Here is a 25765-nt window from a genome sequence, read left to right on the forward strand (position 1 = left end):
CTTAGATAACATTCGGTTTTTCTATCCGGCTGCAGAACAATTTTGCAGAGCAATTGAAATTAATTTTGTCGGTGTTCAGCTGTTATATAGTCCTAGAAAAAAATTATTGAGCTTTGATTAGGTCGAGAAATTATTCAGCTTTTCTTGTATAGCTATCGAAAAAATTATTTAACTGTGACACGGTTTGAAAAAGAAGTTATTCTCTCTCTCATCTTTTATACCGCTCTCGAAATTATTTTTTGTATTACTATGGCCGTCGAGGAAGTTGCAGCCGATGTTAGTTATAACGACCCATGTTATTTTCAATCCAATATAACGATCTACAAAGACCATTCAATCCAACACAACGTCCGGACACAGCTCTGCCAACACCCCCCTTATGGATAAGATCTTATCTATAAGGGTGTTGGCTCTGCCCCACCTCATTTTGTAAATACATATTGTGTTTGATTTTGACCCTTGATATTGGAATATTCAGCACATTATGAGCGCACGTAATTAATTATTACAATTTCATTGATATTTTTTCTAATCCGATGCATTTTCAACGCAACAGGTGGCCCGCGACAAGGTAAAAAAAAAGTGCCGTGAAAAATAATTAAATGTGATCATTATTCGAGCTATCGGTTTCAACAACAGAATTCTTGATTAACAAACCTACTGATGCGGCCCGCGACAACATAGCTGACCATTATGTTGGCCACCCCTGGCTTACATTAAGAAAACGAATAATTTTTTTTTTTTTTCGGTCCAAATACGAATTCTTTCAAGAAGCTCCAGTACATTGATGCACTGCGTATGGTGAAAAATAGAAAAATGTGAACAAAAATTCAGATTAAAAAATAAAAACATGAGAATCAACAAGTTTTACCGCGATTTTTTCCCAAAAAAATATTTTCTCAATAATTTTTCTGAATTATTTTATAATAACGTCAATCACTTTTTATTTCAACGTTTCCATAAATGCTTTGAGTATAAAAGCTCTAATTTCAAGCATTAAAATATTCGATTAACCCTATATTTCGAAAAACATTTCATACACAGAGGCTCATTCTAAGAAGTTTGAATGATTTTCGAGTTTTTTGGACATATGGAGTTTTTGACACTTTTGGGAAGCCCGATTTCATGCACAGGGTGCGTAGCTAACAGCACGCACTGCAAACTACTGGCGAACCGTTGACCCTAGAGGCATACTTCCAATTAGAAAAATTATCCAAATAATTTAGGTTGCTATAACTGAAATAAACATAGAATAAATTTAATCAGTGTGGCTAAATTTAGAATGAAAAAAAGAAAATTTCATAATAAAAAATCTCATAACTAATGTAACTCTTATGAGATAGAAATAACAGAAAACAAATTTTTTCGACAAGGAAGCCATCACGACTGTGGTGCATTAGTATAAAAATCAGACCACACCAATTATTTTATTTTCTACACTCAAGGTACTTTTTAACAAATTTTTTCCTGAAGCTAGACACACAAGAAAATCAAACATTGTAAGAGAAAATAGGAACTAAAATTTTAATTAACATAATTATAATAAGTACAGAAAAGTCAAAGAAAACGATTGGTCCAGAAATCCTCAGCTTGACAAAATCCCTTTCCTTGATGCAAACATAATTTGAAATAGAACAGTGAAAGTTACTGTTTTGCTTAATCAAGATTTCAGAGAAACAAAAAAATTCTAAAACTTGTCTCATGAAATGAATAAAATTTTAAGCATTCAACAGTTAACAACAACAAAAAAAATTAATGACACATTTTATGGTTTGGGTGGGTGTGACTATATACACACTGACTCTTCGGGATTGTAAAGTTATGGTGAAAAAGTCAAAATGTAGAATCAGACATTTTGCCTACAAAAAAACTAGGGCAGCCATCATCAGTGGAGAGTATTCATTATTGATAGAGGATAGATAAATGACAAATTTTCATCCACTTTTCTATGGATGTTTTATAACTGTTTGTCCCCTCTGATCTCATTTAAATCAAGATGCCATCTCAAAGGAGGTGGAAGAAGTATTAATTCATGATTAATACTACAACTGCACATGCTTCTTGTTAATAACCGTTGTTCTGGCTTTTAAATCATAGCTTAAAAGCCCAGAAAAGTCATTGTGTGGTTACGAATAAAAAATTAAGGCATCACTATAAAATTTCAGCAAAATTACTGAAGCAAGATGCAATGTGGAAAATGTACTCATAATTTCTTCATATAAAAAAAAATTCCATTCAAAAAATACAAATTATTTTTCAGTTACATAAGCCTGAATGTGAAAATCAAGTTTTAGTTTGCTTTCATAATTTGAGCAGGAGGTTCTCAACCAAGTGTACCAAGAAAGATTTCAGGGGTTCCATGAACTTTGATGAAAAATAATTAACTCATTGTTTTAATGTCACTATTGTGAATAATTATTTTGCAAAGAGGTCTTTGGCCTTCATTTTATTGGCACAGGGGGGGTCCATGGACTTTATCTTATTAGCACAAAGGATCTGTGGTACGTGAAAGAGTAAGAACCCCTGATTTATGGCTTCTCAGAGCTGATTAATAAACACTGTAGATCAAACAGCATGATACAATGAAATGGTCACATTAATAGAAATTGCTCCTCAGTCCAAGTAAAAATAATATATTCATGAGACATTTAAATAGACATGCCCCGTAAAGCGATGTAATCAAAAATAGAATTAATTTTTCTTTTCATCGAATGAGCAACATGTATAAATTATTCACATCAAAGGACGTACATAAAATTTTATATTGAACACAAAAATAATTGAAGCGGAAACAAATCTGACCAGAATCAGACATCATCAATACTGAATCAAACAATGAATGGGTACATTTAATTTCTTTGTTCCTTCTAGGGATGTTATCTCCATCACAGCTAAACATTGTTCTACAATACCCTTACATTTCTCCACTAACTTTACAGCTGCTTGTAATGAGCCTATGAAAAGAAAAGAAAAAAATTATTGAATATTTTGTATATTTTTTCTTGTATTATACAGAAATGCTAAATAAAGTAGCCTTGAAAGACTGATTGAATTGTTTGGTTTGAAGCTTTGAAATTTTCTGAATTTCCTTCTGAAACTGCCCCCCCCCCCTTAACATCCATGTGTTCTGAAACTTGGTAGGATGAGTCTATTACAAATTAGAAACAAAACTGATAAGTATAAGACACAGATAACTGGATATGACGCAAAAATGAAATTTTTGAAAGGAAAATTCCACAGTCTTATGTAAGGAATCATACTGCCATCTTGGGATTTGGGCAAGTGTGCTAACTGATATGCTATAGAAAACAAATAATTTGCCCTCTGTGTTTCTTCAACACTGCTCTAAAGTTGTTGGTCTGCAGACCAGTTCAAATCCATGGAAATTTCCTACTGGTCTCACTCCATGATGCATTTCACCCAAATTATGTAACAGCTGCATAATTTTAAATTGAATTAAATACTATATTGATTTTTATTCCTGTCTTAGCTGTCAAAAAGACTCCCACTCATTTATTTTTCGCCAGTCTGCAAATTATTTCTTTTATTTTTTTTAAACCTGTCTGCAACTGTAAAAAATATTGAAGAACACTGCTTTAAAGCAGTGGTTCCCAACCTTTGGAAGCTTGCGACCTGGTGGAGTATTTTTTTTCGAGTGGAAGGCCCGATTATAAGCATGACTGATGGGAAATAGATGGGGAAAAATTAAAAGATGAATCACTCACTGCCCAGTTTGACTGATGACAGGGCCCGGCAGTTGAGAAACACTGCTTTAGAGCACATGAGAATGCTGAACAAGATTGTGCAATGGACAACTTCCTAACTCAGCTAAGAGCTCATGATTAAATAGCCCCCAGATAAGGGCAAAGCTCCATCTCTGGGGCACAGCACAAATCTTATTGTTTTTCTACACAATAAATTCACCAAACAGGAGAGGGGGCATACCACAGATGGAATTGCACAGAAAAAGATGATGATGTATAAGAGAGACTCTATACAGCCACTACTTATATATTACAGTAAATGTGATATATCTGGTTATTATGTATAATAACTGACAGAAACAGCCAAATGGCAGTGCCTCGATTCCCCACAGAGGCCTGTGAAATTTTCCTTGCAAAAATTTAATCTCCGCATCATATTCGGTTATCTATGCCTTGCATGAATAACAGAGAGCGACAAGAGATCGTTATTTGATCATCTGTGAATCTGCGTGCATATATGCCATTCTTTCATTCCCAATTTAATAATTTAATAATTCACAATGAACAAAATGAAAAATTAAATAAATTCATTAAATCATGATGCAGCTGTACCGATAAACACAGCACACAAACAAATATCAGTATTAGAAAGAAAAAAAAACTTAAATTAATACTTACCGCCAGTGGCTACCATGTCGTCAATTATAACTATCCTCATTCCAGGTCTTATTGCTTCTACCTGTACTTCCAATGCATCCTGAAAAAAAATGAAAAACTTTGAATAGAAAGAAAATCTTATTTATCATGTGATGGCATATTCCGTATCAAAGAAAACATGTCACACAAATACAAATACAACGCCACAACAGGCAAATTGCCCAACGAGGTGGCTGACTTAAGAACATCATGGATCCCCGAGCCCCTACCTACTACTGCTACACCACACATGCACCCCCCCCCCTCGCAGAACACCCAACGAATCGGTACATGCGAGAATGTGCGTGTACGTGTAGTGCAACCGGACGTATAGTTTGTTGCTGTGTAATGCTTGTTATGTGTAGTGCTGTCATCTGCCCCCCAGTTTTACTAACTATGAGTGAAGTGTTATGGTTGAATGATTTACCGTTGTAGGACTGTTGCTCTCTGTGGCGAGACTTTTTAACGGGGAGATCGGCTCGCATTTGCGCCTTGAAGTTGGGAACCACAGAAAACCAACTTCAGCCGACCACCACTGTGGGGTTCGAACCCGGATCCTCGCATCACGAGTCCGGCACTATAACCACTCGACCACCACAGCGGCTGAAAATGAAAAAGAAAACATCAGAGATTTTTTTGGGATTGCATCGAGTGACCATCTATAAATCCCATTTTCCTAGGATGCATTTTTCGCTATCCCAATGTTTTTAGAAACAATTGCCAACTTTGCTTGCTTATTTGGCAAAAATTACCGATTTTTTCGTACCTGAAAAATCCTGATTTCCCATATTTTTCCTGAGAAAATATGGTCAGTCTGGAACTGCAAAGAAGACTGAAAGAGTATTTTCTTTAGGGATTTTCCCATTAAAACAAAGCACAATTTGAGAGCTTTTGGGGATTTTCCATGAAGATACAAGAAAAATCAGAAGAATCTGATTTCCGATCGGAAGATTTTAATAAGGCTAAAAATTCGGAAGAATTGGCAAATATATTACTGTATTGTTTTTACTTAACCAAATCTAACCACACCACAGCTCTTGAGTAGATTTATATTCTGGCTCTTGGCACCTTTGATCCATGAAGTGTGTCATGAACCAAAACAGTTTGGCACCACTGCTTCAAAAATATTGAAAGAGAATTATGGGGTAACTTACACTTCCATACTCTAACTGGAAACATTCTTTCACCACTTTTCCGGGGAGTTTACCAGGCTTTCTTACTGGTATAAAAGGAAGTTTCAACTTCATCGCAAGTGCTGATCCAAGTAAAAAACCCCTAGACTCAAGTCCTATGATGGCATCAGCCTTGATGTTTTTCCTTTGCAGATGCTCCACAAATAAACAAAGGAGGTCGGTGAAAAGTTCCGGATCAGCAAGCACCGGAAAAAAGTCTCTGCAAAATAAAAAGATTGATTGATTCATAAAAAAATATTACTCTCATGTGTCTCATACATAGTTTCACATAATATGTAGTAGAAGATATCGTTTGGAGCATGCGCCTTCAACCGTTGACAGCATAGGCCACATTTGATGTTTTATCAACATCAGGGCTAGAAGCAAAAAAAAAAAAAATCTAGGGGACCAGAGAAAAAAATTTCCCCCGACTTTTTATCAATTTTAGAAATTTGGCTAATCAGATGGAAAAAGGTGCAGCCAAATGAGAGAACCTTAGCCGAATTGATGTGTCATATAATGTGAAGTTCCAAAATGACTGAGTCAAATGGCAGATTCGACCATCAAGAGACTGAATGAAACACACAATGTGGCGAATCCAATCTTTTATTTCATTGCCAAATGAAACATTTTGTAATGGTTTGGCGCAATGGCGATCGGCAGCTCGAATCCTGGTTTTAAACATATTGAATTGATCACACTAACTTAAGACCTATAACATGAGCTACCACTACTTCTACTGAACCACACATGCACCTCGTCCATGTTCCTCTGCGGCGGAACTTCTAACGAATTGGTACATGTTGGAATGTGTGTGTCTGTGTTGTGAACCTAACGTGAAGTTTTGTTTCTGTGTATTGCTAGTTACAGTGTTGCCATCTATTTTTTGAACTATGAGTGAAATGGAATGATTGACGATTTGCATCGTTGCAGGCCTGTCGCTCTCTGTGTCAAGATTTTTTTAACAGGCAGATCGGCTCACATTCACGCCTCAAAGTTTGGAAGCACAGAAAACCAATTTCACCTGACCACTACTGTAGCGACAGTGGGGTTCAAACTGGGCTTCTCAAGCAGCGAGTCTGTCACTATGATCACTCGACCACCACAACTGTTACCATGAGCTACTGAAACTCTGGGGCTCATTAATATCTAATCAGCTTAATCAGAGCTCTGGGCATTGACTTGGCTGCATAGATTTTATGGACTCATGAGAAAAGCAAAACTACCCTTTATCTAAAATTTAAAAAAAAATTATACAGTTATAAACCACATAGATTGTTATGTTATTAAATTTCTCAACGAGGTTATATCATAATTTGGTTGATTGAGTATAAAAAAAAAATTGGACCTATTTAGTATTGGACAGGGCCGTCTTCACGGAATCAGGGCAGCACCTCCTAGAGATAGATCGTTAGGAGGTGTTGATCAGGGGCCCCGGGTAAAGTTGTTATAGTGGGGGGGGGGGCATATAGCTGCAAGTACCTGTCCCTACCACCAGATCTTATAATCATGACGCCCCCCCCCCCGACCATGCCCCGGGTGGGCCCCCACGAGTTGAGACAGCACTGGATTTGGAACTAACTTATCTACTCTTCACTTATCAACACCTATAAAGATGAGTATAACTATTCAAGTATAGATGGCTCACCTAAAAATTATTCCCGGCTTCGGAAAATCCGGATATGACGCTATCTTATCCTCGATAGCGGATAATCGCTCGTCTTTGGTAATCGAAGACATAATTTGAAATTAATAAATGCTTTGATAATAAGTAACTTTGAAACTGGTGGAGTCACAATCTAAACATCAAGATCAAGATCCACCTTATTGATAGCAAGGAGAAAGAACTTTCAACAATTTTTTTTTGGACTAAATAAACAAAATAAAGTCTTAAAAAACAATTTTATAAAGATATTTATACATAAATTATATAAATACGAGTTATTTGACCATAATTCAAATGAAATGTTTTTACTTTTGATAAAAAAAATTTTTTAAGGATTTAAAAAACATATACAATACAATACAATAATAATTATACAGGGCTCTCGGCTACTATGACCATCCCCTGATCATTATATATAATTAAAAAAAAAAAAATTATTGAGAATAGAGATGCCAGGATCATAACAAAAACATCTAGGAAATTAGAAAAAAGAAATTATGCCTATCAATTATACATTAACAGTCAATAATAATAAAAAAAAATAATAATTGTCAAAATTGAATGATAACAAAAACCATGAATAATACATTGTCGCAGGTGATGACAACAACAAAAGCATAAGAATCATACCACAAATAATGACAACAATAAAAGTATTGAAACAAAGCAAAGAATAGTAATACTAAAAAATTTATACACATACATATATATATACACACACACATATATATATAGTGAGTATCGATAGGATGAAACTTGAATACCAACAACTAGACGAAACGGGAACTACGAGTGACGAAACGTTCAAAGAGAGGAATAATAATATTAGGAGGAGTCGACGCAAAATCTCGCCAACAAGAGACCGGAAAATGAAGATTGCGGAAAGTAGCATTACGCACAGAATCATAATGACTGCAATAAAAAAGAAAATGAGAAGCAGTTTCCAAATTGTTACAATGGCTACACAATGGACTATCCGCCCTATTAATGCGATGTAAATACTCAAAAAGAGGAGCCCTGTTACAGAGGAGCTTGTAAAACATATTTTCAAATTTACCGGACGAAAAAAAGGATGAATACAATTTGCAACAATCATAAAATGGACGGAAATCAGGAAGTGTATTTTTAAGTGATTGAGTGAAATATTTTTTATATCGGGATTTAAAAATTGAGATCAGATCTTCTGGGTAGAGGCTGGAAGGGGTTACACGCTGAGAAGAAGCCGCAGTGCGAACGTGACTATCAATAATCTCATTAAAAGTAATGCCGGAGTGACCAGGGACCCAGATAATAGAAATGTGATTAGAAAGAGAGCTTGTGAAAACAAGCTGGTAATAAAGAAGAAAAATGACTGTAGGAGAATGGAATGAGAACGCTCGTGCTGCAGAAATAACAGATTTGGAGTCTGAGATTATGACAATGGGTTGCCGAGAACCAGGAATAAAAAATCGGAGGCCAAGAATGATTGCAAGAGCTTCCCCGGTAAACACAGAAGAGCTAGAATTGATAAACCATGTCTTGACGACGTTAGTTAAGGGACAGAAAGCACCGCAGACAACTTGATTTTTCTTAGAGGCATCCGTGGCGATGATGATGGAAGATGGGTCCAAGGAGTCTAAATAGTGCTGGAACGAAAGTTGCAAAGAACCATGGGGGAAACTTTTCTGAAAATCCAAGTCATCAGTGATGAAAGAAACGTTTTGAAGATGCCAAGGGTAAAAATCAAAAATAGGTTGAAGAGTGCTTGTAAGATTGAAATCAATAGTCTCGGAAAAATTTTCCATTTTCATCCTCAGAGGGGGGGCTAAACGTCTGAAACCTGAGTCCCACAGATTAGAAGGGCCCTGGGAGGGTGACGCCGTTGACCGAATGCAAGCAGAGCCACATCGAGATGAAAGGAGTTCAGTAAGAGTCGGTAATGCCAAAATCATTCTCATTTTGTCAATTCTAGTAGATATAGGTAGACCTAAAATCGAACGCAAAGCAGAGTGATAAATAATATTAATTTTAGAAAGAGATGAGCGAGAGGAATTGAACCAAGCATGTGCACCATAGCATAGAAGACCAGACACCATATTTAAGATAATGGGTTTCGTATACCTGCAAGGAACATTTCGAGAACGGAATGCGATGGACCGACAAATATTTAAAATAAAAGTGCCTTTAGTTTTAATTGTACTGAGTTGTTTCGCCCAAGTCAGAGATCTATCAAAAAAGACCCCCAGAATTTTTATGAAGGGATCAAAAGGAACAGACACTCCACCAATTGTAAATGTAGGAACATGAAAGGAACGTTTCCTAGTAAAAATTGAAAATTTTGACTTGGGAAGGGAGATAGTGAGACCACTGTCTTCAGCCCATTGCATAGTCTTAGATACAGCGAGAGTAAGAGAAGATTCAGCGGAGGATCCATCCGAACTACATGCGGCCAGGAAAATATCGTCCGCATACAAGAAGAGATGAATGTTAGGAGGCAAGTATGAAGGTAAATCAATCGTAAATAAAGCGAACAGAAGAGGCGATAAAGAAGAGCCTTGAAGGAGACCAGTAGTAGGAGAAAACGTACTGGACTTCCTGCCTCTCCAGTGAATAAAATGGAGACGGTTGATGAGGTATTCATAAAGCCACGATAGAAATTTCTTATCGAATCCCATTCGTGCTAATTTGTTAATTAGAAGATCATGACGAACCGAATCATACGCTGCTTTCAAGTCTAAGGCAATGAGATTTTTTTTTTTTTTTTTTTAAAAAAAAAAATAAATAAAAAAAAAAAAAAAAAAATAATATGATTGGACAAAATATTTATGCATAGTCAAAGCCGTCTATATATATGCTTCTCTGTTTACAAACAATGGCACGACTTCCGTAGAGTTAGTCAGGAAAGGAAGTTAATTTGTATTGCTACCACACGACTTCCTTAGATCGTCATTTAGCAAAAACAGCGCAATGTGCTCCGTTTCTGACGACATTGAGGAGCTCAGTTTAGGAGACTGTTCATCGTCTGATAAATTTATGAGTAGTGATCTTCCGCAACAAAGGTATCGGATGGAAATCTCAACTTTAGTCTCTTTCTTTTTAATAAAAAAATATAATATAATTATTCAAATATAATTGATTTTAAAAAAATAATAATAATTCATTGATTAATTAAATATGTCCAATTTTTGCGATGTTAGGCCATAGGCCGGATATTTACGTCCTAACTTTTCTCCTACATCTCTGATGGAAATGTTCAAGGTTCAATAACGCGTAGATCCCTGTAGCAGACGAGAAAATTACAGGACGTAAATATTCCGCCCTACCATGGCCTAACAACACGGAAGTTGAATGTATTTCATTGAACGGAAGGCCATGAAAGCCTTTTGTTGGGGAGCCGTGGATGTGCGGAGATTTACTATGGCGAACGAACAAACCAAGGGAGCCGCGGGTGCCGAAAGTTTGAGAAGCGTTGTTCGAATCAAAGGCTTGGCTGGTTTTTTCATCGCCAATTGGCGATAATGTTCGGATAATTAACCAGTACTTAAATAATTCATTCCTCTTATTTTATGATGAAGTTCAGTAAGTCATGTAAAAATAACTATATTTTTTTGTTAATGAATTATCTCTTTTCCAAATGAGCTTCTTATAATGAACTTTATTGTATTATATAATAGCATTATATATATATATTGTATTATATAATATATAATTTGGTGTGTGGAGCACTCACAAAACAGTGACATAATTTGCGTCAATTTCTGTGATTTGGTACTGAAATTGCTCTAACAGTTGTTCTACCGATGGTAGATCTATAAGCGATACATTAATAATTATTTTGTGTTCAAGGGGATTTATACTTTTCATAACTAGTTGTTACCCACGGCTTTGCTCGTGTAGATTTGGTAATCTAAAAATTTTCCCCTTTTAAGACTCTTTTAGGGGTTTAATTTTGAAAAATCCCCTCTTGAGGGAGAAAGAGTGAGGCTCTACATTATAAAATAAAACTACCGACCAAATTTCATATTGATTGCTTCGGCAGTTTGGGCTCGGCAATGTTGCCCCATATAACCTTTGAATCCCCCTTATGACACCCTTAAGCCCCGTTCACATTTGAAATGGAAAAAGTAGGTTTAAAACCTGCTTCAAGAATTTTCACCAATGACTGCTCTACATTTCTTTCCTTACGAAAGAAAAAAGTCGTCAAGCGAGTACTAGCACTCCCAATGCTATCGCAATATTTGCACATGTGAACGGGGCTTTAGGGGTTGAATTTTTAAAAGTCCTTTCTTAGTGAGTCTCTAAATCATAAAATAAAACTACTGATCAAATTTCATGTTTGTAGTTTCAGTGTTTTCAGCTCGGCAATGATGAATCCGTCAGTCATTTAAGACATGTTATTTTATATATATCTTATAAACTTGTGTATAAGCTGACCTCCTCACTTCAGGACCACCAAAACCACAATAAATCAGATAATTTTAGAGGGGGTTTCTATGATTGTTAGACATCCGTACCGTATATATGGCCCACAAAGGCATGTGCAGGTTGGAATTGTATTGAATATTCATGAACTACTAAGGGACTCTGCGACCCGAAAAATTGCTTAGGAAAGAGAAGAGGGCTCATGTGCCCTCCAGGTTCCAATGCCTTTGAAAATTTGGAAACTTCCGCTACAACATTGAAAAATTCATGGAAAAGCCAGGTTTCCTTTCTCTTTTATCGAAACTTTGAATAAGGATGACACTCATTATTGTACACGCTTCTTGTAAACATTATTCTTGTTATTCTAACGAAGATTGGACACAGGATAGTCACATTTCCCCCTATTCTTCCTATTTTTATGCTTCCCCTAAAGGCTTCACCTTTTTAGGCTGTATGTGTGGGATATATATATGACAATTTTATTCACCTTTTGTCTTTCTTGGTCACTAAGTGATTATGGTGATTGCCATAAGTGAACACAGGCTCCTCGAACAGGAAGGGAGAAAATCATCGAGGGTATGTATAGTAAACGATGGGCCCAGCTATTGCCTGGAACTTGCAGTGTAAAGTCATTTCCGAATTCCTGAATAAAATCATACCAAAAAACTTATTCCTATTAGCAGAAAAATGTTAACAAAACCATAGTCATAAAAGTAAGGAGTGATGTATCCAAAGAAAATTTTAATTGATTGACTAAATTTAAAAAATTCTATGAAAAAACATCTACGATAATATATAAAAAAATCAATTTCACAGCTGGAGTTCTATTCATTCACGGACTAGATGATCTAAACAATGTTTAAATACAGATAAAGTGACAATTTTCAACAATTTATGACCTGACAGAGCAGGAAAAATAGAATTGCTTACAACGAGAAGTCTTTTATGTGCTTATATTGCTTATATTAGAGCCTTATATTGCTTATAATGAGAAGTCAAATTTCATTTCAAGAATTAAAGTATATTAAACAGTGTTAAAGAGTCACAACAAACTTGTTTACATAATGTCGCAGCAGGTAACAAGAACTCTATGAGTTATAAGGTTAGGCCAGTGTTTCCCAAAATGGGAAATATTTTGGTTTCTGCGGGGGGGACGATGAAGTAGTAGACGGTACAGATGCAACATAATATCTTATGGCTTAGCGGGAGGTGATAGAAATTACGTTTTTCTGAGTAGGAGATTAATGAGAAAAATAATTTTTTTAGAAGACTACTTAATAAACATCTTGATGACCGAAAATATTTTATGAATTTTTTCAAAGTACCGTTACAGTAAGTGTTTTTTTTATGGAATCCTTAAACTTTGTCGAGACATCAGAGTTACATATTTTTCTGCTTATGATGCACAAGATGCATTTACAGATTAAATTTTTGTTCTGCATCATAAACCAGCATTGTCTTGAGATTATGGTTACCAGGCATCCTCCTTTTTTATGTCATTTGGAGCATCCTCCTACATTTTGGAAAATTCATCTCTTGTTGTTCTTTTCTTGATTTCGGAAATACTTTCTTTTTTTTCTGAGGAGAAGTATTTTTCTTCCCCTCTGAAACATATAGGCTTATGTCTTCATTGATATGAGTGTTTTTGTGTTTTTTCTCATCCGTAGCCATCGAAAAATTCCCAGAACCTTTTCTGTTTTTTGATTTTTTAGCGGTTCTGTTTTAATTAGGAAAAAATTATTGTCGTCTGGCTGTTTTTACTTGTCAGGACAGTGGTGCCATCTGTTGTGAAAATTGGGGAAAAGTGACGTTATTAAGGGTGCACATGCAGGTGTCCTCCTTTCTCAGTTTTCAAATCTGGTAACCCTACTTGTTTATTAATTTTTTTTTCATGCATAGATAATATATTACATTATTTTATTGCTAACTGCTTAAAAATAAAATTGTGTCGTTCAAAGGTCACTGAATTTATGTAAGAAGTGTGGTGAACAGTCCATCATTTTACTCCAGAAGAAAGATCCATTCTGCAAGTAAGTTCAAAAACTCAAATTTACTTTTTTCTATGTGACACATTGTATATTTGATGTTCAACATGAAGCTGTATAATTTCGATATTAGAGGTGTATAAAAGTAGTTTTTAGTAAAAAAACTATAATTTAGTATAATTATTATTTAGAATAACTATTAATAACTGTTAAATTATTTATAACTATTAATAATTAAACTATTATTTAGTATTTACTATGTTATTTTTATATATATAAAATGGTTTTTTTTTGGGGGGGGGGAGTGGGAAGGACCTACAATTTATTGCTGATTCCAAACGTTTTGTCACTCCAAGTGATATCTCAGAAATCGCGAGGAAAAAAAAACACGGAATAGAGATGAGATGAATATGAAAATATTATTATTGTAACCCCCCCCCCAAAAAAAATATTGTAATTGTAACAGCATTAATAATGTTATAATTGATTGTTGTATTAATTTAAATAATTTAAAAATGTGGTAAAGCTTTAATTGTCAATGACAAATTATAAAGAACTTCTGAATTGTAGAATGAGAAATCTTTTTTATTTCCTTGCATAATACTGATTTCTGTTGAATGTCTATAGATCATGCTTTCTGACGTATTGCAACCACAAATTCAGAGCGACTATTGGGAAATCGAAGAAGATGAAATCGGAATCAAAAGTTCTTATTTGCCATTCAGGAGGACAGAGTTCCACTGCGATGCTTCACATGGTTAAGGAGGTAATTTTTATCATGCATAGTAGAAATGTTTTTACACTATATTTATTGTTCTTTGACTCATGCGAAATTTTCATGACACACTTTGTATAGTCGCAATTACGAACCTGAATGGATTTGCCAGTCGAGGATAATGTGGTCAAATTTTGAGCTAAGAGATGAATCATGACTTTCTGGAGGAATACTGCTGTAGAATGAATCATTTGAGTTTCCGTTATTTCTTATGGGAGAAGTTAAGTTTGATATAGAAGTGTTTTAGGTTACGAGCACATTAAAATCAGGTTTTCCTAGGAACAGGTTTGTATGTCACAGGCAGCGTAAAAATTCTGATTCATCAAAAAACCCTGAATTTCAGGTTTTAAACCAATCAGCGTTTTTTCGCTGTACATGGTGCAAAAATTCTACTCCTATGAAAACTCGACATAACAGAACAAATTATGCTCGCAAAAAAAGATAAAGTTAGAAAAAAGTTCAAGTTGTTCTCGCACAGAGAAATAGATGGCTTTTTTCTCAGATCAATGTATCAAGGAAACAGATATTTTCTGGATATTATGCTGAGGTGAACTTGGAAAGAAAAGTCATCTGGTCTCTTCCAGGACTCGAACCCAGGCCCGCTTGCGAACTGGGCAAGCATGCTGCAATTTACACCACTGCCTCAAAGCAGAATATCTCAAAATCTGTGATGTCTGTCACAGAACAATTAGTGCTACTGCAGAACAATTTTGAAGAATTTTAAGAAAAAGTGCAGAAAACACACAGTAGAACATTTCCAGTCAGCCGAGAGATTGTTGCAGAACAATGTAAAACATTCTGCTTTGGGGCACCACTAGAGATAAGACCCTGCCTTCCTTATTTCACCATGTGAGGTGGAGACAGTAGCCTCTCTAAACTTCAGCAAATGGTACCCTTAGGTGGGGCAGTAAAGAGAGGCTTTTTTCTCAGAACATGTATCAAGGAAACATATTTTTCTGGATATTATGCTCAGGTGAACTCAGAAAGAAAAGCCATCTGATCTCTGCTGGAACTCAAAGAGAGGCTACTAATGGCTCTACTTCAGCACCTCATGCCACATTGCTTGAAATAAGGAGGGCAGGGCCATGTCTCCTGTAGTGTAGATGGTAGCATGCTTTGCCAAGTTTGCAAGAGGACCTCCTCAGTTCGAGTCCAAGCAGAGACCAGATGACTTTTCTTTCCGAGTTCACCTCAGCATAATATCTAGAAAACATCTGTATGAACAAAAGGATTTTTCCCCCAGTCCAAGGAGGCTTCCCTTCTGTCTGTTTAACACTCTCAACGAGTATTCTATGTTAGCAAAGTTCCGCTGTTATACGTTTTTTGGAGAAGGATATTTTCTATGCATGTCCTCTTGGGAAAACGAATCAAACTATTTTATATTATTTGATAATCTGGAACATAGATCCTCAAAATTTAGATATATGTGCTGCCCTTGGTAATGACATTAAAATTTCAGACATCTCTAGGAACTTCAGTCTTCCTCTGAAGTGTTGTGATACTCTGGTTGGGCATCATGCAACTACTTTCAATATGATTTGATCCCAAAAATATCTCACAGTATCAATGAATGATTTTTTGGTAGTACCATGGCACATACACACTCTGTTTTAGAATCACTGAGATAAAAATTGAATTAATTGAATTTGTAGATGCTTGTAATGTAATACAGAGTTAGTTTCTTTTTTTTCGAAGTGCTTTACCACAATGATTAGTATTGTATAGTCAGATTGATTTTTTCTTCCTTTACTTCTATAGGCCTTAAAGGATGCTTCACCTAAAAGACTTATGCTGAAACCTGGAGTTCTATATATTTCTGGTGAACTATGAAAATATTCTGACATTTATGATTTTTATTTATAAATAACAAAAATATTCAGTTTTGCCTGGATTTTCTGCATATACTGGGTTCACAAGAGAAGTGACAAACCATTGTAAACAGAATAAACATGTCTGAAATGCATTGTTAGGGAACCACAGTAACCAAAGTAAACATTGTAAAAATCATTGTTGAGAGTTATGAAATTGTTGCCCAACATTTTTTACCCATTTCCTTTCTAGGAACTTTTAAAGTAGTTAAACTAGCGTTATTTTCAAGTCTGATCTTGTTTGGTGTTTGTATGAAATTTGGCAAAAAAAGATCGGCCTAAAATTATGGATTTGAATAGAGAACCTACACACAGATAAACAGAGAGAAAACCAATGTTATGTACATGATTGGTTTGCATATACATCATTTCTTTTTAATAATTTTTTTATAATTTATAAAATTACAGGCTTTACCACCTTAAAATTTTAATAATTAAATTGTTGTTAAGCTGATTTTTCTTTTCACCGCTTATTTTAAGGCAAAAGCTATTTTGGTCTCACCATAGGTATGAAGTTATTAAAAATATTGGGAAAGCTCAAAAATATTGAGGGGTTGGTCCTCAAACCCAATGTTTCTATGGGTAGCCAAAAATATTGGATGGTTTTATGTATGTGTCCAACACAAAAAATTAGGAGCGGGCTAGGGCTGCCAGATGTCCCATGTATACAACATTCAAAGGTGTATATAGGAGGAGTGCATTAATTGTACATTCATGAATTATTAGGTACTCAAGTATCCAGTGTCTAGCACCCATGCTATCAAAATGGTACAAAAATTGTATGAAAACTTAATCGTGGGGAATTCAGTTCAGACTTCAAATGATTTTACCTACATGATAACTGCATTTCTAAAAAATATTTTTTCTGGTGCATTGCTTACCAAGTTTTTAAATTTTTTAGAGCTCGCTGTTATTCCAAATAATTTTGTTTAATGCATGTATGCATGATTGTTTAATATCAGAGCGCTGCTTATTGAATGGCAATGATGAAACTGAAGCTGGCATCTTGGGCACAATACAGAGAGAGGCCAAAGCTCTTGATTGTGAAATTCTCTCTTCCTCACTTGACATGGTAATATTTTTTTCTGTTATACACATATATGTTATTCCTTTTTCCCTGTGATTTTTATTGGAAAAATGTTATCACAATAAATAAATGTTTCCAAGTAATTGTCCAGCTCATGTAATTTTACATTTCATGCAGTCAAACATGCTTTTTATTTGCCCATCTAATAAACATTCTTATTCGTTCATGGAAAAAATTATCGTAGGCTTTCCGAGATGATGAAACAAAAAATTTCTATTGGGATTCGAGTGAAGTTTACTATCACCAAAATAAAAAATTTAAGGAAAAACTGGTGAATTGCTTGGAAGGCATAAAGTCGTTATCTGCAAAGCAAGAATTTATAGAGATTCTAAGGTAAATTTTCTTGCACTCTGAAAAATACAATTTCTTAAAGATCTGTTTTCCTAAAACTGTGTGAACGCGTTTACTAGCTACAAGAACAGTTTTTGAGATCTCCCAACATTTTTGCTTTTTGGCACTTACATTTACCACTTTTACCCTTCAACTTATCATTGATACATAAAGTGTCTGATTTGAATGTCAATGCATATGAATAAAAAATATGTTTATATTATATTAAAATATTTTTCATATGTATTTCAATTCAGAACACAACTTATGGTAGATATTGCAGAAAGCTCAGGTTATTCACATGTGTTTGTTGGAGATTCAGCTACCAGTCTTGCAAACACTGTTTTGACAAGCATAGCGCTTGGCAGAGGATCACAAGTCTCAAGCAATATGGTAATTATATGCAAAAAATTCATATATACACAGAATGATATACTATGTATCTACATTCATATATATATATATATATAAATGTGGATACATAGTATATCATTCTGTGTTCAATGAAATATATGTAGTACTGAAGTACAGTCTATCCTCTGTTTTCAGATGTCTACAGCCTTATCTACCCACTAGAAAATTATAAAACTTTAGGAACACCTCAATAAAAAGATGGGGGAGAATTTTTGAGCCCCTTTAAAGACAGAAATTCTGTGCATAGCTTTTGGTGCAGAATCACAGTTTTTGCAGAAGAGTGTCACCAGCAAAGCACACTCTTGACCTTAAAAAGTCGTCATAATCTTTAGTGAAGAAATGAGAATGGAAACACTTCTGCTGGAGATGTTTGGATATCTAGCCCCTGAAGCTTGAGTAATTTGGTCACATGCTTGTAAAAGATTAGCATGTGCACAACAATTTGTACAGAAAACATCCTTCAGTGGTGAATGTAGGAACCTATTTATTTTACTCTAAATTTCTCCCTCCATTAATAGCATAGGTGAATACAAGTAAGGAGTGATTGCCGAAAGTGATTGGGTTCCTCCCATTCAATAAAAAAGTGTGTTAATGGCATAGACATGAAGGACGTAGGTGGACTCTGCACTTTCACTCTATGCACCCCTGTTATTGCCCCCCCCCCATTCAAAGAGCCTGCTTACACTTATGATTAAATTATGAGTGATTAAATATGAAATTCTTAATAATTTCCAAAATAATTTTCTTATTTCAGGTTTTTCATGATACTCGTCATAATGTGACAATATGCAGGCCATTAAGGTAATTAAAACATTTACAATTTTTATATTATTAAAACATTTTTTAAAATTAAATTAAAATTAATATATTTTTGGAAATGTGTTTTCCAAAGTTCTGCTTTATGATTTATATAATTATTTCCCAGTTTAGTATCAATCAAATTCAGCATCTATAATCAGAATTCATAAATAATAACTACACTTTGCTCTCCAGTATATACTTTTTTTAAGTTCTTTAGCTTTGAATGTAAAAACAGGTATTTTTGTATTAAAACAATTTATCTATGTCATCACATAGCAAGAAAACAAAATTGATATAGTATCAGCATTTTTTTATTGAGCACTTGTTCTGGTTTCATGAACTACATCAATAACCCCTCTTTTTGCGGACACCAATGGGAAAAACAAATTCATGTGTAAAAGAAGAGTGACACACACAAAGTTAATCATGGGTTCGAAATGCATACTTTTATTATAATTGGGAAATAATTATTTGGTCGTGAAAGAGAGGGGTCACCATTAAGAAGGTTTTTACTTTAATAAATTTTGAATTAGTAATATATGAATAGATATCCATTGTAATGCTGACACTATGTTGCACCAGATTCGACAGAAACTTGTGGTTTAAAATCATTTTCGAATGGCTGGACGAATTGTGTTTATAAAAAAAACCTTTCACTTAGTGGAAGATGTCATTGACTTCATAAAGCCATGGAATTGAACAGCTAGAATAATTAAGAATTTTTATTATTTGGTGAGGGGCCTAAATTGTTTTGAGGATACAAAAGGAATGAAAAAACATTTTAGGGAATCAACTGCTGTGAACTAAAAATCAATTTCATGATAGGTATCCTGTTAATTTGCTAATATTGGAATGAAATTATCTAAAAAAATCATTGATGCAGATAAAGCAGGAATGTTCCACAATTTATTACCTGACAGAGTAAAAAAAATTAACTTGTATTAAGAAATCTGCAGTTGAATCCAGTTATAATGAACTCCAAGAGACCGGAGAAATCACTTCACTATAACGAAATTTTGTTATAAAGGAATTCCAGGTTTTTACATTGTTCTTATATTTTATTTTAATTTTAATATATTTTAATTTTAATATTATATTTCAATTTTGTTATTTCTGATATACTGTACTAGATCAAGTTGTTAACAAATTTATTTTTTTTTTTTGTTTAGGGAATTTTTAAAGAAAGAATTAGCTTTCTATAACAAACTGAATGATCTTCAGTGCAATGTGGAACCATCTATACTGACAATGGTAGAGTGCTGTTGCTTGAATTTTATTGTAAACAAAAAATCAAAGAGCAGAATTTTTAATTCTCTCACTTAATGTTAGCTTATTTTGCTTTGCTTTTTATCTTAAGTTTATTTATGTTTCATATTGAACTTTATGTTGATTTCGTCCATTAAGTGACAATTTATAAATGATATTCTTTGGAGGTATATAAAGTTAGTTAATTATGTTTTCCTTCTTTTTCTATACTAAAAATGTTAAGTTTTTAATGGCGGTTTCAATGCATGACCATATGAACAAAATATGCTATTGAATATTTTTGTTATCACTTTCTTCATAAGAAATTTTTTTTACCAATATATAGACAGATTCACATTCCAGCATACAACGCCTCACTGAAAAATTCATTTCTGATCTTCAAGAGAATTTTCCAGCTACTGTCTTCACAATCTTCAGGTATTCTAGTTATATTTGTTGCAGATTTATTTATTAATTTATATGTTTTCATACATAATCTCCATCCTATCACACATATACAGTAAAACCTCTCTTTCGCAGACACTGGCCGGACAAAAACAAATTTGTCCATAAAAGAGGGGAGTGACCATTAACCAGTGGTTTGAAATGCATACTTTTATTATACAAGAGAAAATTATTATTTGGCCGTAAAAGAGGAGTGAGGGCATCAAAGGGGATGTTGTTAATTGGGTTTTTACTGTATTTATATAGGTATACTAGACTGGGAATTTGATATTTATAATAGTGCAAGTTCCATGATTTACAAATAAGCCATTAATACTTAAATAAACCTTTAGGATGTATAAGCCGCATAGAAAAAAAAGATAATAAAAAGTTGTCTAAATAACAGCAGCTTCATATATGGCGCACATACTTTTCCCTTAAAGATTTAAAAATATTAAAATTAGTATGTTTATAACTTGCTTCTCTCTCTCTCCACAGATTTTTTTTTTTTTCTAGAATTCTGTTATATTACTGATTAAGTATTAAACAATATCCTGGATTGAAAAATATGCAGAAAAAGTATTCAAAAAAATTCATTCGAATCCCCCAAAATTAGAATTCCAGGAAAAAAAATTATTGAATAGGCCGTTAATTTGAATTATTCATAAGGGTTAGAAAGTTTCTATTGAAGCTATCTTTATCATGGGAAATTATTATAGTTGGTTTTTTTTTCTCAAATTTCTAATAACTTTTTTTTTGCAGGACTGGAGGAAAAGTAACTGCTAATCATAGCACAATTGAAAAGTGTGTATTTTGTCAGGTAAGTAAGATAAAATATTTCCTTTGTTAATTTGAAAAAAATATTTTTTTTTTTATTAAAGTAGATAAAACCAATTTTTTACAAAAGATTTACTGTAAAAATTCATAGCAAAATATTGAGATGAAATTTTACGGCAAGGTAATTCGTTGGCCCACAATTCACCAAAAGGAAAATTTTTACTTAATGAATTTAGTGTGAATGGTTATTTTGGGTTGCACTATAACATCCTCGTTGAGCCCTGCTGAGAGGATAATACTTATGCATAACTGCACTACTCAAGTAGAACATTGACAATTTTTCTATTGATAAATTAATATTTATACTAACCAAAAAATATATATTTGCAATATATTTTTCAGAGTGATTTGGATAATGTTAATCCACAGAGTTGTTCGGCTTTGGAAGCTATGGCATTGACTGCAAAGCTATCACGAAATCATTCGATGAATAATGACCCTGGGAGTTTCTCTAGGAATAGCTGTGATCAAAATGAGAAGAAAGATTATGATCTTGAGAGGTAAACTACCATTGCACAACTGCGTTGACATGCATTCTTAAGCAACCGTCTTAGATGCATTACCTCATTGTATGCAATATTTATTCTCAAAGTTTAAGATTAGTTAATTAATAAACAGCGTTAACCACACCCTCATAGTTCATTTTAATGAGTATAAGGAGAGATATAATGCACCCATTCAAGGTACCTAGTCTGGTGTATAAGCCACATCAGTAGAATATTCAGAAAAGTCATAATTTTGTATAGGCCATGCATATGGAAATCTAATTAATCCATCCAATAATATATTGAATGTCATTGTCAACATAGTCTAAATTTTACAGATAAAACATTTTTTCCAAATTTTTCTTCACTGTTGATTTGGCGTTCCTCCTATTGTGGCACTTATGCAGCTGCACAGGTCGCACAGCTTAAGAGCCACCTCTGTGCCTGGAATGCTTGCTTTTACGTTTAGACCTGGAAATTATATTTTCTTTCTAATTTACACATTGCGTTTTTTTTCTATTGCGTGTTGTTTTACTGAATTATGAATTTTGCTATGACTTACATTCTGAAGATTTTTTATTTTTATTTATTTTTTGGTAATGTCTAGCTTTCAGGAATTGATTCATGAAAATTGTTTTTCATTTACAGTCTGAAACATAATATGTGCCATGGATGTCAAGTGCTGTTGAATGAAATGGTAAGACTATAAGTATACTATGTGTTCTTAATGCAAATTTTTATAAAATTTTATATATATATATACCGGAAATAAAAAATTACTTAAAAGATGGACTACTTTAAAATCTTTTTTAAACTTCAGAAATATCAAAGTTAGTCAAAAAAAAAAAACAAACAGAAAAGACATTTTTTTTTTCTCAGACATAACAGAATAGAAAGAAAGCAAAAACTTCTCATTAGATGAGAAAATTCATTTTGTTTCAAGAACCCAGAGGCCAAATTTCAAGAAGGTTTTATGAGTGGTGTTGCCCCCTCCTCTTCTCTTATAAAAGAGCCTTTGAGAAAAAGAAAAGGTAAACATTTTCCCCATAATCAGTTACAGCCCCCTTCTCACAATTTACCAGAGTTGGTTGAAGCGCCACGATACATATCATAGTTACTTGAATCTAATGTGCACCTTTCTCCCTTAAGATTGAACCTGGTTAAATGGGTGCATATCAAAATAGGTGAAAATATTAAGGCACAATACTCTCACACACATTTTCGCAGCCTACAAATGTAGTACATGTTAGGTTAAAGTAAATAAGACATTTTACATGTCTAAACCGTGAGACCATGAAGATGCTGAAATGTAATAATTTTTCCTCACTATGCATACTTTGTGCATTTACCTTTTTGTTTCTGTGCAATAATGGGTATTTTGGTAATTATTAAAATCAATGGAAAGGATTGATTATAGAGAGAGAGAGAGATAGAGTACTTGCAGAATTGAATTTTTTGTAAAAATCTGCATAATTAAAATTGATTGATAATGGAAATAGTGGTATAGTTTGTTTAGGTGCAAAATTAAAACTTGAGTGCATTTTGTTAATGAAATTATGAAAAAATTGTGCTGGTAGTATAAAAAAAAGATTAGAAAATGCATTGTGATTCCCATGTTAAAAAGTTTGTTTTTTAGGAAAGAAACTTTTCTCTTTACAGACATGTTTGGATCTTCCTAATTCTACCATCAGGAAGTTCAGAGAACTAAATAGCAGGCAAGGCTTCTTTTTCTTCTATCTTGAAATGGATTCAGATTGAATTTCATAGATTCTTTGTGAAATTTTCTTTTTATGAATTAAAACACATTTCTCACATCAAAAAACCTAAATAAGTGTAGATTTAAGTGAGCAAGAGAAAATTGTAAATTGTAGATTCTGAGATTTTTTACTGCTCATAAAAGAAGAGTATATTTATGGGTGAATGGGTGGTGACATGTATTTTTTTTACTTGACACTTCTCCATTTACAATAATGCCATCATCACATGTGCTTGTGTTCTTGAATAAATGAAAACATACATTTATATTAGGGCTGTGAATCTGTAAGATTTAAATAACCAAGTTTTTAATCAATTAGTCGACTGATTAATCAAATATTTTTAAATATGGTCACTTATCCAAAATGTTCTGTATAGGAATAAAAATTATAAGACATCTAGTCTGTTTCATCAAAAAATCAAGTTTACATACTTTTAACTAAAATTTCAATTGGATTGATCGAGTTGATTAACTTAACTAAAACTTTTAACTGTGATTAGTAATTGATCAATTAACCCCAAACCAATTAATTGATTAATCAGACTGGCCCTAATTTATATATCATGCAATTGTAGCCTCCATTGAAGGATTTCCTATGCTTTAACACAATTGCAGCTGATTGACTATTTGTGTTTTCCCTGATATTGAAATGCTATTTTTCTTTTGATGGGGCAGGCAAAAAAATTGAGCCTGAATTGTGCGAGCCTTAAGAATATACCTTTTGCAACAAAAAAATTGTGGTCATCTATCATGGCTTCATTTTACAAGCATAAGCATGTTTGTAAAATGAAACCATTAGCTATGATTTACATGTTTAAAATATAATTTTTTGTGATTTATCTTGCCTTACTATTATTTTATAATTTTGAACATCTCATTTCAGGAAAGATATTCGTGATGAAATACAAGATTTTTTATTACATAATGTTGAGGAAGATGATCAGGATCAGAATGATGCTACATGAAAATGTATTTTATTTTTTATATAAAAATTAAAATTATATGTTTTTCACTCTGAATTTGATTGTGTCTTGTGAATGTAATCACGAATTTATCTTCTAAAACTTTTACACCTAAAGATTAATTACGTCAGGCAGGGCTATAGTGTGCCTTCTCGATTCTCCTGGGCAGACTTTTCCTTGAGGGGCTCTTGAAAGGGTCATTATTATGCAAACCAAATGTAAACCTTTGTGAGGGCCCCCATTTGGGTCAGGGCCCAGGGACAGTGCCCCCGCTTGTCCCAGCCTAGTTAGTTACAGCCCTGACTCCAGGTGTATAAACATAAAAAAATCTTTCCCAGTAAGTTGTTTCCCGAAAATATAATGCAGCACAATGAAACAGATAGGACCCATGTAGCGGGATCAAAATATATTTTTACATTTTGTCACCACTTTTTACTCTTTCAAAGCCCTAGTTTTAAATTCTATCAATGTGTCTTATCCATTTAGTAAGAAATGACTTGTTAAGTGGTATGTATATAATGGAAGAATACCATCTTTTTGTCTCTGCAAATTTTCTTTGAATTTATGCCTTTGTTTAGAGTTAAATATTTTATTTACTGTATCCATAAAATATTTAACACTGAATAATAAACAACTTCATGTTTTATTAATGTCCATAAAGTTTTTTTTTTCAAACAAGGCATACAGAAAGAAACAAGCAAAAATGCTGCAATTTTATATTGGAAATTGTATGATGGAGAATTTAGTGTAATTGTAGTGGAAGAGTACCAATGACTCTCCTATAGATACATATAGACGGGGCCGTAGGCCAAGTTTTCTGGCTTTCTCTCCAGCCAAGACTGGTACATGGGAATGTGGGGAATACTTTCTTATAAAATTATTGGCCTTCACACAGAGTGGGACATAATCAAGGTTTCGCCCCCGGCAGAAAGCCTAGTTAAGCTCTTTGCATGACTCCTCTCAAAAGCTAGGTATTGCATTAGCCCAGAGATCTTCTGATCAACTTCATTTTTGTTTATACAATTTTTATAATGTGCTTAGTACTAGAAAATCAAATCTGGAAGGCTTGCCACGGGTCTCTTTCTCTACAAATGTGTTCGTTAAAAAAGGTGTAAGTCGCATATTTTTCACATGCAC

At 33.8% G+C, this 25765-nt stretch overlaps 2 protein-coding genes across 2 annotated transcripts; one reads left to right on the forward strand and one right to left on the reverse strand.

Moving 5' to 3' along the window:
• Window positions 1–1504: 1504 nt before the first annotated feature.
• Aprt (adenine phosphoribosyltransferase) lies at window positions 1505–7407 on the reverse strand. Its single transcript, XM_089250902.1, has 4 exons — window positions 7221–7407; window positions 5555–5792; window positions 4383–4461; window positions 1505–2954 (listed from the first exon to the last, which is right to left on the reverse strand). Exons 1-4 carry the CDS (start codon window positions 7310–7312, stop codon window positions 2818–2820), a joined length of 546 nt encoding a protein of 181 aa, XP_089107028.1. The 5' UTR covers window positions 7313–7407; the 3' UTR covers window positions 1505–2817.
• A 2671-nt stretch (window positions 7408–10078) lies between these two features.
• On the forward strand, window positions 10079–24679 carry Ctu2 (Cytosolic thiouridylase subunit 2). The gene is made up of 15 exons (XM_089251112.1): window positions 10079–10276; window positions 13598–13669; window positions 14252–14390; window positions 16158–16218; window positions 17230–17339; window positions 17539–17687; window positions 17942–18077; window positions 18853–18899; window positions 20069–20150; window positions 20491–20582; window positions 21351–21408; window positions 21768–21925; window positions 22559–22607; window positions 23570–23625; window positions 24550–24679. The coding sequence occupies exons 1-15, from the start codon at window positions 10185–10187 to the stop codon at window positions 24629–24631; spliced, it is 1383 nt and encodes a 460-aa protein (XP_089107238.1). The 5' UTR covers window positions 10079–10184; the 3' UTR covers window positions 24632–24679.
• The last annotated feature ends 1086 nt before the right edge of the window (window positions 24680–25765 follow it).

The sequence above is a fragment of the Pholcus phalangioides genome, unplaced genomic scaffold (genome assembly GCF_987345545.1).
Source record: "Pholcus phalangioides strain wild (caught in Gottingen) unplaced genomic scaffold, Ppha-v1.0 ptg000024l_1, whole genome shotgun sequence".
Lineage (NCBI taxonomy): Eukaryota > Metazoa > Arthropoda > Arachnida > Araneae > Pholcidae > Pholcus > Pholcus phalangioides.

What these genes read in the sequence shown, in the direction of transcription:
- Ctu2 (XM_089251112.1), top strand. Translation starts at nt 10,185, where the DNA reads ATGTGCTCCGTTTCTGACGACATTGAGGAGCTCAGTTTAGGAGACTGT. An exon ending in TGGAGTTCTATATATTTCTG is followed by an intron (nt 16,219 to 17,229) that starts GTGAACTATGAA and finishes GTTTAATATCAG; the next exon opens with AGCGCTGCTTATTGAATGGC. An exon ending in ACAATATGCAGGCCATTAAG is followed by an intron (nt 18,900 to 20,068) that starts GTAATTAAAACA and finishes TTTTTTGTTTAG; the next exon opens with GGAATTTTTAAAGAAAGAAT.
- Aprt (XM_089250902.1), bottom strand. Translation starts at nt 7,312, where the DNA reads ATGTCTTCGATTACCAAAGACGAGCGATTATCCGCTATCGAGGATAAG. An exon ending in TCCAGTTAGAGTATGGAAGT is followed by an intron (nt 4,462 to 5,554) that starts GTAAGTTACCCC and finishes ATTTTTTTTCAG; the next exon opens with GATGCATTGGAAGTACAGGT. An exon ending in CGACATGGTAGCCACTGGCG is followed by an intron (nt 2,955 to 4,382) that starts GTAAGTATTAAT and finishes TTCTTTTCATAG; the next exon opens with GCTCATTACAAGCAGCTGTA.